Genomic DNA, 13,979 nt, shown 5'->3' with positions numbered 1-13,979 from the left:
AGGACAGAGAAGCCTGGTGGGCTACAGTCCATGGGGTCGCAAAGAGTCGGACATGACTGAGCACAGCAAACAAACAACAGTGTCGGCAGGATGCTTAATATATTCATGAACTGTTTAAATGAAACAACAGGAGCAAAACACCTAAACTTTCCATGCTACTAACAAAGGGACTCTGGAAACCATGTGTTTCAATCTATTAGTAAATGGACGAATCTATAAATCACCTAACTTTCTGTGCCTTGATTTGTCACACCTATAAAATAAGACTGGGCTAGATAAATCTTTATGGCCCTTTCATGCTCAATTTCTGTTCTCAACTTATTTCTTACAGATTAGCTAAGTCTAGTCTTGAGTTAAGTACAAGGATTTTTTGTAAGTTCTTTGAATGAAATTGCTTAATTAATCATATTTTTGTATTTTGGTCGGCCATCATAAAGGGGACACACATACTTGATATATGTTTTCAAAAGCAAAATAACAAAGAAAGCCAGGATGGAGGGTTGGAAAATTTGCTGAAGATCAAAGATAAGCTCAAATCTCAGCTGAGAGTTTCAGAATACTCTCTGGCCTCCACTTCTGCATGTTGTGTTCTTTTTGTGTACTTCCTAGGAAGTACATATTACATTCTGAGTGATTTTCATAAGACAGGTTAGTTGTTTCTCCATACAACGAAATATTTATAGGATGAATTATTAATGGAAAATAAACAAGTCGATTGACAATCTCATTTCCAGGGGTCTGTCCCCAGAAGACTCTTGAACTAGAAAGTTACAGGGAGGTTCATTGCAGCATATTTCTAATAGTCAAACATTTAGAAAATGCTTATCAGTCAGGAAATTATGAATAAAATGTGGCATAGTCATAATGTAGAATAATGTGTAGCACTTAAAATTAAAATCTGATATATATTTAATAAAGATGAATGGTCCATTAAAACATAATATTGAGTGAAAAAAGTATAATTCAGAAAGGGTTGCACAGTATGACACAATTTTGTGCATTAAAGACTCCAAAACAATTTCATAGCATCATCATGTGTGTGTATATGCATATGTATACATATATGCATGGATATATACACGTGTGTGAACCATTCTTATACCAAGAAATTTGAATATGTTATTAAAATATCATCAATACTGACTATAGTTTTCAAATGCATCTTAATTTAAAGGTCAGTGTTCCTAAATAGAAAAGACCAAGTTGTTACAATTTCAAATGCTACGGCAGTACCATGGACAGTTTCACAGGCAGCACCATGGTCAGCGCCATCATCAGCCCCCAAAGGGACAGATGCCCCTAAGGTTTCAACAAGGAACAAAGGGCCAAAAGGTTAAGAATGTTTCTTATTTTATGACCAATGGCAATTTAACATCAAAGATTAATTTATAAACAAAAACATATAGCCAATGCTTTGAACAGGTATTACAAAGACAGGTTCAAAAAAACATGTGTTAACTGAACATCAGTCTGCAATACTTAAAACATGGTACTTACAGACAGAGGGAAAACTAAACGATTCTTCTAAAAGATTTAGTCTGAGAACTAAAATCACTGACCTGACTAAAAAATTCTCCTAACAGACAGAACTCCTGTTTCAGAATCTTTGAATAAGCACTCCCCTTCATACCAAACTTCCTATTCTCTCTCTGCCTACACCTCTACTTACACTGAAAAAGTTTTGTACCTTTATGCTACATTAAGACAACAATCAGGCCCCCAAACCCTTCCTTACCTCAAACTTACTTCATCTTAGTCCCGTCTGAACACTTAAGTTTTATAATTCTGCCAATTAGGTCTGTTTGATTTGCCTTTTTAAAGAACTGATTTTACATTCAAGATAAGCATTTCTGGTAGCAGGAGAATGCTTTAAACACAATTTAAGGCCAAAAAACACATTCTTTTCATTTCATCTTGAATTTTCTTTTTCACAACAGAATTTATCTGCATTAAAAGTTAAGAACACTCATATTTAGAAAAGTAAGTTTACAGAAATTAGAAACCTAAGCTCCATACACATCGGTCTTGTCATTAGATTTAACAAGTGTTCATTTTTATCTCTGACAGTGTCTACAAACAGGGAACCCTGGCTTCACGCACTGACCTACTTCCCTTTGGTGCTGAACTCCTCCACTGTCTCAGCTCATGCTATGCTTTCAGGTGAGAAGGACACAGTTAAGGGAATCACTTATGTCAATATTCCCAAAAATGTGACTGATAACAACTACTTAAGGGTGGTTGTTAAAAACACAGATTCATGAATCAGACTCCCCAAGGGAGGGGCCTGAGAATCCTTTTTTTTTTTTTCTAAAGATCCCCTCTGCCCTGCCCCCCAGCTCTCCCCCTCCCTTCAGACTTCCCGGGGCACAAGAGAGGGACCAGGGCTACAGAGATAATACCAGCAGGTCGGGTACCACAGGCTCCAAGGGCAGAGAAATTCACTAGCTGGAGCTATGAACCTGGCCTTGGAGGTCCCTCCCTTCTATTTCCAACCCCCTCCCCTTCCCTGATTAGGCCCAGAGACTGATATAAACTCAAGAGACCAATGCACAGAGACATATGAAAGTGAGAGTTAAGTTGCTCAGTCATGTCCGACTCTTTGCGGACTTCATGGACTGTAGCCTACCAGACTTCTCCATCCATGGGATTTTCCAAGCAAGAATACTGGAGTGGGTTGCCATTTCCTTCTCCAAAAACAAAAACAAAAAAAAAACAAAAAAACAAAAACAGAATTCCCCAGGTATTTCTGTGAGGCAAGTTTGGATTGGATTGATTGAAGTCGCTTAGTCGTGTCCGACTCTTTGCGACCCCATGGACTGAGGAGCCTGGTAGGCTACAGTCCATGGGATTTTCCAGGCAAGAATACTGGAGTGGGTTGCAAGTTTAGAAAGCACTAATTCTCCAACATTCACTACCAGTTATCTGTATCTAATTTCCTTTATTTTCACCCCCAGGCAAAAAATTTTATCTTTAATCCTACTTCCACAAAGAAAAGACCAAATAAAGATAATCCCAATATTTAAGTTCCTTCTGATTCAGGAAAAAACAAACAAACAATAAGTTGCCAAGTTCCTAAATGAGAAAGAGGATAACTCTCTCCTTCCACTTTACCAACTTCTCTTCTCAGGCATCTTGAGCCTACAGACTAGGCTCATAATGTGTTCCAGGCAACTGCTTTAAGTAATTGCTTTCTTTCAACCAGTTTAAAGTTAATATATCTTTGAATATGTTCAAAAGCTTGGATTCAGAGGATGTGAATGTGAATCTGAACATTCCCACACATCCTCCTAAAACTCTGTGGGAACAGCAAGGAGAACAAATAATGCTACGCACAGTCCACACCGTCAGCATTACTAAGACACAGAGGATACCATAAAACTCAAACTACTTGAAAATAGAGAAATATGTAACAAGATTAGACAGAGCTCCCACTGTGGAAAAAAAGAAGGGAAAGCAGTACATAGGGAAAATACAAACAAAAATCACCCCTCAAAAGAGAAAGTCTAACATCAGCCAAAACACTATACACAGGTTTGGGACTTGGTAGTCCAAGACGCTAGGTACCCAAAAAGGACCTGAAAGTGAGTGGAACTGAAGTAGTAACATCAAAGAATCACTGGAAAGAATCAGGTAACTAGAGAAAGGGTGGTGCCTTTCAAGACATGGCAATAAAGGAAAGAAGACAGAGAGGAAAATTAGGGATCACACAGAAACCAAAGACAAATAAGCTATGCCAACCAACCTTTCTATCTACCCCCTCACCATTATTAAAGAAACTACCCTTCTCTACACTAACAGAAAAGAATGCTCTTGCACTAATAATTTTGCCTACAAAATCATGTGAAACAGAAAAAAAATAATTCCACAAAGTTACTGTAAAGAAAACAGTATTGCAGTACTGCAGTATTGCAGCATTTTAGCTGTCTTCTCTAAAAAGATCAACTATGAAATAGAAAATATACATAACATTTTAAACTAAATTAAATATCCTCAAACAAGTACTTAGACATATAACAAAACACCTGAAGTCAGAAGATTAAAAACTAAGAACAGAAACAAATATTAATAAAAGAAATGCAATGAATTTATCAAACACAGCAAAGAAATCAAGGAAAAATAAAACTACTCAGAAGCAAATAATAAATTACAAAGTGTCCATGGAAGAATAGATTCAAGTTAGTATTTAATAAGAGGCAGTGAATGAAGACAAGAAAACTACCAAGATAACAAAAATAAAGAATCTACCAAGAATAGAGAGAAAGCAGCTGAGATGTAAGACAGATAAGGCCTAAAATACATGTATAATTAGAACCCTGGAGAAGAAAATCAAAACAGTTCAGTCAGAACTAATATTTAAAACCAAAACCTAAGAAAATCTTCTGGAAATAGACAAAATTTAAATCTACATACTGAAATAAAGTATTGTATAGCTGAGTTGTTGACCCAGAATGGCCAATTCCAAGCAATATCCTAACAAGGATATTAGAATTTAAAGACAGAAAACCCCTCAGGGCTCCCAGGCAAAAAAATCAAATTACTTATAAAGGTAAGAAAACAAGACTGGCATCAGGGTTCTCAACAGTTCAGTACAAAATAAGGCAATGTGATACAGTATTTTCAAGAAATTCAAGGAAAGAAAAGCCAAGAATTTTATATCCAGCCAAGCTGCCCTTACGGGCATCAAAGATATAAAAGAAAAAAGTCTGAATATCCAAGAACTTAGGAAACACTGTACACATATATACTTCCTGGAGGAATCTACTAGAGGATAGGTTTTATCCAACCAAGTAGAAACTGGCAAAAGGACCGATCATGATCATTTAAGAGATTTATTGGAGAGCTGAGACTAAAACAAATATGAGGTCATTTGTGGAAGAACAGCATGTAAATCCTGGAGGAGGGCATGGCAACCCACTCCAGTATTCTTGCCTAGTGAATCCCCATGGACAGAGGAGCCTGGTGGGCTACAGTCCATGAGGTCGCAAAGAGCTGAACACGACAGAAGCAACTAAACACAGCACAGCACAGCATGTAAATACTGTAGAAAGAAATGAACTAACGTGTACACCATGGTGACTGTAGTGAGTAAAACTGTATTGCACACTTGAATGTTGCTAATAGAGTAGACCTTACAAGTCACTACCACAAGAAAAAAAATCTTGTGACAGATGTTAACTAGATTTATTGTGGTAAGCATTTCACAAGCTATGTAAATATCAAACCATTATGTCAGGTGGTTCAGTTCAGTCACTCAGTCGTGTCCGACTCTTTGTAACCTCATGGACTGCAGCATGCCAGGCTTCTCTGCCCTTCACCAACTCCTACAGCTTGCTCAAACTCATGTCCATCGTGTCGGTGATGCCATCCAACCATCTCATCCTCTGTCGTCCCCTTCTCCTGCCTTTAATCTTTCACAGCATCAGGGTGGTGCTAGTGGTAAAGAACCTGATTGCCAAAGCAGGAGACACAAGAGACGAGGATTTGATCCCTGGGTCTGGAAGATCCCCTAGAGGGGGGCAGGGCAACCCACTCCAGTATTCTTGCCTGGAGAATCCCCATGGACAGAGGAGCCTGGCAGGCTACAGTCCATAGGGTTGCACGGACTTGGACATGACTAAAGTGACTTAGCATGCATGCATACCTGAAACTAACATAATGTAATATGTCAATTATATCTCAACTTTTAAAAAGTTGCTTCTTCCACTAAAAAACAAAAAAAAAGACTTAAAACTTGAAAAAAAAGGGAAGCAGTTAATTACAAAATGAGAGGAGAAACAGGAAGGCAGAATATAAAGATTAACTATTGTATAGATGAGAGTCAAATGGTATCTTTTAGAAGATATCTCTGTATTGTTTTTGTAACCTTTCCATAATATGAATTTTTAGTAGTTTATTAATAAACTAATCAATAATTTTTATTAGTTTACTAGTTTATTAATTTTTCCTGCTAGTCTTAAAAGCTAGCAGGAAAAAAGGTGACTTAATTACACTTGGATTTTCTTTTCTTGCCCTACTGAATCCATGAAGTTAACATAAAATTACCTGACAAAACGACTCACACTTCATTTCCCCAACTTTGCCACAATGACTAAGAAACAATGCCAGTGTTCACTTATTAGCTCTTTGGTTTATAAACCACAAGTGGCTTAGTCTTTTTTTTTCCCTTAAGTCATAAATTGCTTTCCACATCCTTCCCTAATGAACTATGATGACTTTATGACACATTTTATTTTTAAAAGTCCATAGTTTTCTTAAGTACTGCCACCCTTTCTTCTCCTTACCCTAAACCTGATTTATCTTTTTAAACAAAGACATAAGAAAATACATCTCAGTATACAGTAAAATGGAATCACCATGTCATACCGATTATTCCTCTTTAACACAACTTCAACTTTTAAAAAATTTTTCCATAGCCATCATTCACAAAGTCCTATTCAGCTTAATTCCAGGCAAGTCAAATAACCTCCCAGCAATTGTCCTTCACTCCTGAATTCTTCCCACTCCTTGCTATACTCCACAATGACATTAGAACTCTTTTCTAAAGGTAGGATTTTGATGGGCTTATTCAGAACTTCTAAGTGTGTTTGTGTAAAATCCAAAAATTTCAGTATGTATTTCCAGGCTGCCTACTAACTGCATACTCCACCTCTCATCACTTAATACAACCCATTCAGGCAAAACCTTTCAATCAAACATATTTATGAGCGATGCCTATAATTTGCTTGCTCCCATCCCAGTGCCTTTTATTTGTTTTATTTCTCATCTAAAGAGCCTTTGCTCCTCGTCACTATCATGTCATGCTTTTCTCCTACTTCATAATCATGCTCAAAACTCCAGTGCTGGTAAGATTTCTCTGGCTAATTATCCAGTCTCTAATCAATTCCTCCACCCCTGTTCTATATCAGCATTTTTACACAGTGCTCTTAAAGGTAATTTGTGCAAAAATTTACCTTGCACTTTTTCTGTAAGCTATGAATATGTGGATGTTTCTTTCCCAGGAATACTCACGACATATAACAAGTAGACAAAGTAACTACTTACTTTTCATTCTCATACACCTAACTGTAACATGGATGAACAGAAAACTGTTCAGATCTCTATGAGAAAATCATACAGAAAATCTACCTCAGATAGCTAAAAAATATACCTACCTTCTATTTCTTGCCCAATAGAAAGTCCAGCCCATTTTCGCTGTAAAACAAAAGGGGGGGGGGGAGACAATAGCACATGAAAATTAGAGAAACGAGGAAAACAGGATTTCTGTGAATTTCATGTACACATTCCAAGACTAAAACATGGCTGTTAAGTGTTGAACCATGCCCCACAAAAAAAGATACATTAAAGCCTTAGCTCCCAGCTCCAATGAATGTAACAGCATTTGGAAACGGTCTCTGCAGATGATATCAAGGAAAGATGAGGTCACAATGAATTAAGATAGACTCTAAGCCAACATGGCTTCCTTAGAAGAGAGACACAGTCAAATGGGGAAAAAGTCATGTGACAGTAAAGGCAGGGACTGAAGTGATATATCCACAGTCAATGAACATCAAAGACTGTCTACAACACCAGAAGCTAAGCATGGAACAGATTTTTCCCTAGGGCCTTCAGAGAGAACACAGCCCTGCTGACACCTTGATTTCAGACTTCTGCCTCCAGAACTGTGGGAGAATAAATTTCTGTTATTTTAAGCCACCTAATTTGTGGTACTTTGTTACAGCCGCCCTAGCAAACATATGCTATAGTTTATTTATACCTGAATATCTGGCCTCAAAACATAGAAAGCTTGCCTTTTTACAGCAAAGCCGGCACCACTGAGTAGGATGTTCCTTTGCATAATATTTTAATGCTCCTGAAGGCCTCTGTAGTATCAGACATTTCAGATTCTAAATGCACTGTGGATAGTTACACTGTTTGATACAGTAGCACAAAAAGAAAGATGTTCAATTCATGAAAAATAAATCAGAACTCATCAGATAGGCTATGATGAAACCAGGCAGGGATTCAAATCATTAGATGGTCACGACTACTCTGTGTACTAGCCAAAGAAGTGTCAGGCATTTGTGACAAGGCTTTTAGCTTCTCCCTAGGTACCGACTGGTTACAACAGCAAGAATATATGGAGGCAGGACAGACTGAATTCAGGCAGGAATTCAGGACTGGCTTGATATAGATTCAAAGTAAGTACTTACTGACAACACTTCAAAGAACAGTGAGAAAAATAATCCTTGACTGAAAAACAAGTTTGTATACTCATCTGAACTTCGTGAACTTTGCGGTGGTGAGGGGGTAAGAAGATGCTGCGTTTTGAATACATGCAACAAGCGCTCTCCCCGCCAGCTTTCTCACCTCCTCTCCACCCTTCACTTCTCTTTTCTGTCATACTCCATCCCACTTCCCGGCCAACCAGAGATGCAGAGGCACACTGGTTAAGCCCAGATTTGGGGTCACAGAGCAGCCACATTTAGGTTCTACACCCAGAGATAGCCTCAAGGATGATGATAATAGTATCCATCATTTGGGGTTGTTGAGAGAATTAAATGAGGGAACACATGCAAAAGCACTTAAGAGTAGCACTTGGTCTATAGTAAATGCTGGGGAAATTTTTTTTTTTAAAGCAGAGAGACAAGGAAAAATGGTTAGAAATCCCATTTCTGGCCAGCTGAGTCCCAAATTTAGCTCTGAGAAAGCTGGTAAGCCCCAGAATATTCCAAACCTTTGATCTATATAAACAAATGCAAAAAGCAGTCCTGATACTACAGAGGCATCCAAAAGGGGAAAGGGAATAGCAAATGAAGATTTCCCATAACATGTGAGGGATTCAGGAGATCTTTAACAGTTCCTTAAGGAGTTAACTCTCCTTTTGATCTCTTTCCCTAAACTTCCAGGGGTGGGAGGGCCGCAATCAACTGGCATAGTACAGGAGTAAGGGCTGCATCTGCCCTGTTCAGGACTAGGGATCAGCAGCCTGAGTAAGATGACAAGGGAGGAAAGGACACAGACTAGTACTTGCAATGCTCCTGTATTATATATTATGTGCCTGCAAGAGTGGTAGGCAATTTCCCCTCCACAGGATCTACCAACAGCTATAAATCTAATCATAATCCTTCCACTTATTATGGAAGCCCAGCAAGTCAGGCTGTAATTTGAAATAACAACTGTGCTTAGTCACTCAGGCATGTTCGACTCTTTGTGACTGTTTGGAATGTAGCCGGTTAGGCTCTTCTGTCCATGGGATTCTCCAGGCAAGAATAGTGGTGTGGGTTCCCATTTCCTTCTCCAGGGGATCTTCCTGACTCAGGGATTGAACCCACATGCTCCTGTGTCTCCTGCACTGAAGGCAGATTCTTTATCACTGAGCCATCGGGGAAGCCCTACTCATATCATGTTCTTTAGTCTAACATCATTGTATTTTAAAAACGCTATTATTAGATGTCAATTTTAGATATAAGTGCTATTTTTATATATTCTCTATTACCCTGAGAGCTAACATTAAAATAACTTGACACTGTCTGATAGCTAACTGAAATCACTGCAGAATTACTTTTTTTTAATTGGGGGAAAAATCAAGGCAATAAAAGACAGATACGGTAGAAACTGGCAATTAAGAATTTATCTTTAAATTCCTTATATAACACCTAGATGGTTTTCTTCAATATGAATCAATATCATTACAGGGTGATACAGCTTGCTTTAAGTGAATTGATTCTTTTACGACTTTCAAGATCAGAGGAGAATAAATTCACATCCTAGTTACCTGAGGTAAGCTGAATGCAATGCTCCCTGGAACCACAGATGGGTGGGTCCTCAGTGTAAATGTATACCTGTGGTTGGGGGAGGTCCTCACAAGTACATGCCTATAAGACAGAAACACAGTCAACACTCCATGTCAAGGGAAATAAAGAACATCAACTCTAATAAGCTCATTTCCAACAGATGATGCTTGATGAGGACCAAGTGAAAACATGGCATTATACGTCCTGAAGAAATAGGACCACAAATTTCATTTCCACAAATTGTCAGCAATTCACAATGTGCTCTAGGCATAAGGACCACCTTGGGCCAAACAGACATCAAGCAGAATCAAGACCAAGTTCAAGAGAGTACATGCCATCTGAAACATCAACCCCATTACATTTCCAGTTTACATAAAATTGAAGGCACTGATGTACCTGAGACTAAGTAAAAATCAGATGAATTTCCTCTCCTGAGAACTATTTCACATACTAACTAGACTAAAGGAAATAGAAGAGCCATGGCTATGGCAGTCCAAAAAAAGTTAGCTTTTAGGACTATTCCTTAAATCTCTTTGCAGATTTCCACAACAGGTTGAAATAATAACAGCCTATAAAATTTAAAAGCTGGTAAAAATGAAAAATTTTCATGAAATATATCAGCTTTCATATAGATATCAATATTTACTATTTCAAAGCATTTTGTTCTAATTCACCCTGCTCAGAAGTAAACACAACAAGTAAATAGGTGAAATATAGTTATCTCATGATAAATCTCCTATACCAAGAAACTCACAAGACTGTGTAGGAGACAGAAGCTTCAAACTCTTGTTACAGCAACACTATCTTTTTAAAAATTATCTTTTAGAATATTATAATTTAAAAAAATATTAATGGCTAACATTTCCATACATACCATTTTGTCAGTAGGACACAAGTTCCTTATATCCACTATATTTTAAGTAACCCCATCATGTGTACAGTGAACACTTGACATGTAAAAGAATTCCATTAGCAAATTCTCACACTGATTATATATAATATATAGTCCAGTTTATATGTAGAAAGTTTTGTGTCACAGAATTTTTAGGACTGGAAAGAATGGTAATACGATCATGTAACGTAGCCCTCTACTCTTGAGGACAAAAACCACAGTTAGCAATTCTATCTCTGTGAAACTCATGTATTTCGAAGATAGTTTTAAAAACAGAAAAAGGCTCAGCTAAAATCCCACTTCCTTCCTCATTTCCCTAGCCTGCCTTCTGGTACTGACCCTTCATGTCCTTATTTCTACCAACCTTAGAAGCACACGGATGGCACTGAACTTGATAGCATGGTATCTAGAAGTTCAGGCAGTGGGTGATGTGAACAAATTGAAATAAATGACAATGAGTCATGCTGTATGACAGAAAATAACAAAATTCTGTAAAGCAATTAACCTTCAATTAAAAAATAAATAATTTTTTAAAAAATGACAATGAAAAATGCTTATTAAGATTCTACAGTTGTTCATCTTCCAATTGTCTCTGGGGTTGTCAGAGTAACAATGATTAAACAGCTAATATTTGCTAAGGACCTACTAATGTGGTAGGCACTGTTCTAAGTGATTTATTTGTGTAACTCAATATTCACAAATACCCTGAAGAAGATGGTATCATCATCCCCATTTTACAGATCAACACACTGAGGCACAGTCAGGGTAAATAACTTACCCACAGTCACCCAGTTTGTAATAGGCAGAACCAGGATCAAAATGCAGACCATCTGACTCCAGAGCCAAAAACCTAATGACTACGCTATATAATGAGTCATATAACCAGTATGCTTAGCTCTGCTAAGAAAACCAATGAAAAAATAAAGTTACATATAAAAAACTATGCATGACTTAGAAAACACTGTATTTATCAAAATTTGATGCAGTACACAACTCTTTTTCATCTCTTCCATTTTCCAATTCAGCAAGAGGAATTGAAAAACTTACACTCCAATGTTCCCCCCACCCCCCCCAAAAAACAACGACTCTTGACAAGTTTCTAAAATACCACTTTGCGGGTAAGAAGAAAATGAAGTCAGATACTCACTGGCCAGACTGGAAATCCTTTTCATTCACAACTGCACAGTTAGTTAAAGATAATTCATCTGTAGGACATCTTGCAGCTTGCATACTCTATAAGAATCAATGATTAGGAAAACAAAATTAAGTCACCTTTTATATCCTTAAAGAATATGTTATGCCTTCCTGTTCTCTATCTCCCATTACTTGTAATAAATACAATGTTTTTGACTCCTTCCTCTGTGGTAATAGCAAACCCTGCCTTTCGGAAACTGTTCCTTTCCCATTCCGTGTGCTCCTGAGGGCCTGCCAATCACAGCACACAGGCTATCATCAGAATTCTAATCCATCCATGGGATTTTACACAGACAGGTGCTAGAAGACAGGCACTCTCCCTTGCATCACCACCACATGAAGAAGGACTTTCTGCCCTGAAAGAATAAAACTACCACAAAGAAAGCAAAGGCGAGGAAGACAGACACCTTGAAACTCAGACCTGACAAAGAAGTTAAAGCCCTGGAGACCAGTTTTGAAAGCTGGCTGAGTCAATAAATTCCCTTTTCCTCAAGCTTACTTGAGTTGGGTTTTCCATTTCTTCAAAAAAATAAAAGATCCCGACTGATAAAAATGCAATGAGATAAATTTGATAAAGTGTATCATGAAAAAGCATTTCTTCATAAGAGATCCCAAGTAGTATGAATCATATCTCCCGTAGACTAATAAAAACTATCTTCCAAATATCTCCCAACAAAAATAATTAAAGGTATATTTAAGATAAAATGGCAATTAACTGTCCTTTTGGCCAACAGCTATGAGAAAAACATTTCTTCATATAATGAATGTAACCAATAATCTTTCCTCCAACCTTTAGGGTTTCCTAATTAGTGAATATGACAATCATAATCCATTTATGACTAAAGTGCTCATTCTTCAAACATCAACCCAAAGCTGATTCCCAGTAAATTTGTCTTCCAAATACAAATTTATAAGGGAAAATAAATCACTCTGCTTTGCTTTGGTTTGAAACTAAAAGGCTAGTTTCAACATAGCCATCCCAGCCGTTCAGAGCACTGGACTCTAAAGCAGGGCATGTGCACCTAAAGAGTTTGCAGGATAATCCTTTGGGGTATAATTTAGAACATGACACAAATAAGGTTTAGGTCACAAGTCTGCTTTCCGAATGAGACAGTATTTCTGCCCATAGTCACAGTCTGACCAGCCACCTGACCAAAATGTGCAGACCTTGTTTCCCACTCACCCTGGAGTCTCTCTCACCTACAAAAGCTTTTTTCTCTTACATTCTCCTCTCTTCCCTAACTCTGAGCCCCGTGCCTAGTCAACTCCTACTTGTCCCACAATTTCTCAGCTCAGGAATTACATCTTTTAGAAGACCTTCCTAAACACCTTCCCCTTCTGGAAAGACAAATGTCAAATGGAAGAATTTAAAATTTTTACTGTCTGTTTATACTGCATGAAAGACAGAAGATTCTCAAGGACTGAGACTGTACCCTGTTCGTGTCTATGGTTCCCAAGGCTGAGACAGGGCCTGGATACAGTCAGTGCTCATCAAACATTTGTTGAACAGATGAACTTATGGATCAATACAATCTACCTCAACTGCAGAATAAACAATTCAAAGAACATGGATGGAAAGGATATTTCAAGGTTATTTAGGAAGTGATACAATTAACACAGAATTGATACACCCAAAGTTATTTAAAAATTTACAAAATGCTAATTTAACCTTTTCCTTTGTGAACTTGCTTTCTTGTCAAAGATCTGGTGTCCTTTAAAAAAGAGTGAAAAAGTCTGTAGAAATCATCTGGCCCCCTGGGTAACTGAAACAGATGCTATGAGCAAAAGGCCTCCCTACTGGAATCTAGAAGCATCTGTGTTTTTATGGCAAGCCAAGCAGGATATCTCATTTTCTCACCAGAATATAAGTCCCTATAAATAGTAGCTGTTTACTTATCACAATAATGCCAAAGGAAAATTCCAGTTTTTCTAATACTGACCTTGCCTCTAGGAAACAATGACAAAAGCACAGCCACAATGTCCATATAACTACTGTGAAATGAACATATTGAAACTGACAGGAAATTTTAGTTATAAGTTTAACTATTTGACTTACCAGTTAACTATTTAACTGTCTGAAGACTATATAATATTTTCCTTAATAACCTTGAAATGTAAAA

General features: G+C 37.6%; 1 protein-coding gene across 2 annotated transcripts in view; it reads right to left on the bottom strand.

Moving 5' to 3' along the window:
* NSF (N-ethylmaleimide sensitive factor, vesicle fusing ATPase) overlaps window positions 1–13,979 on the bottom strand; it is a 148,796-nt gene that overhangs the window by 118,287 nt on the left and 16,530 nt on the right. For both annotated transcript variants that reach the window (XM_020873383.2, XM_020873384.2), the window contains exons 2-4: window positions 11,813–11,898; window positions 9,755–9,854; window positions 7,152–7,191 (exon numbers count right to left, since the gene is read on the bottom strand). In XM_020873383.2, the coding sequence (XP_020729042.1) occupies window positions 7,152–7,191; window positions 9,755–9,854; window positions 11,813–11,898 (226 nt within the window). The remainder of the gene's footprint in view (window positions 1–7,151; window positions 7,192–9,754; window positions 9,855–11,812; window positions 11,899–13,979) is intronic.

The sequence above is a fragment of the Odocoileus virginianus genome, chromosome 17 (genome assembly GCF_023699985.2).
Source record: "Odocoileus virginianus isolate 20LAN1187 ecotype Illinois chromosome 17, Ovbor_1.2, whole genome shotgun sequence".
NCBI lineage: Eukaryota > Metazoa > Chordata > Mammalia > Artiodactyla > Cervidae > Odocoileus > Odocoileus virginianus.
Note: the sequence above shows the minus strand (reverse complement) of the source record. Positions and strands in the feature narration are given on the sequence as shown.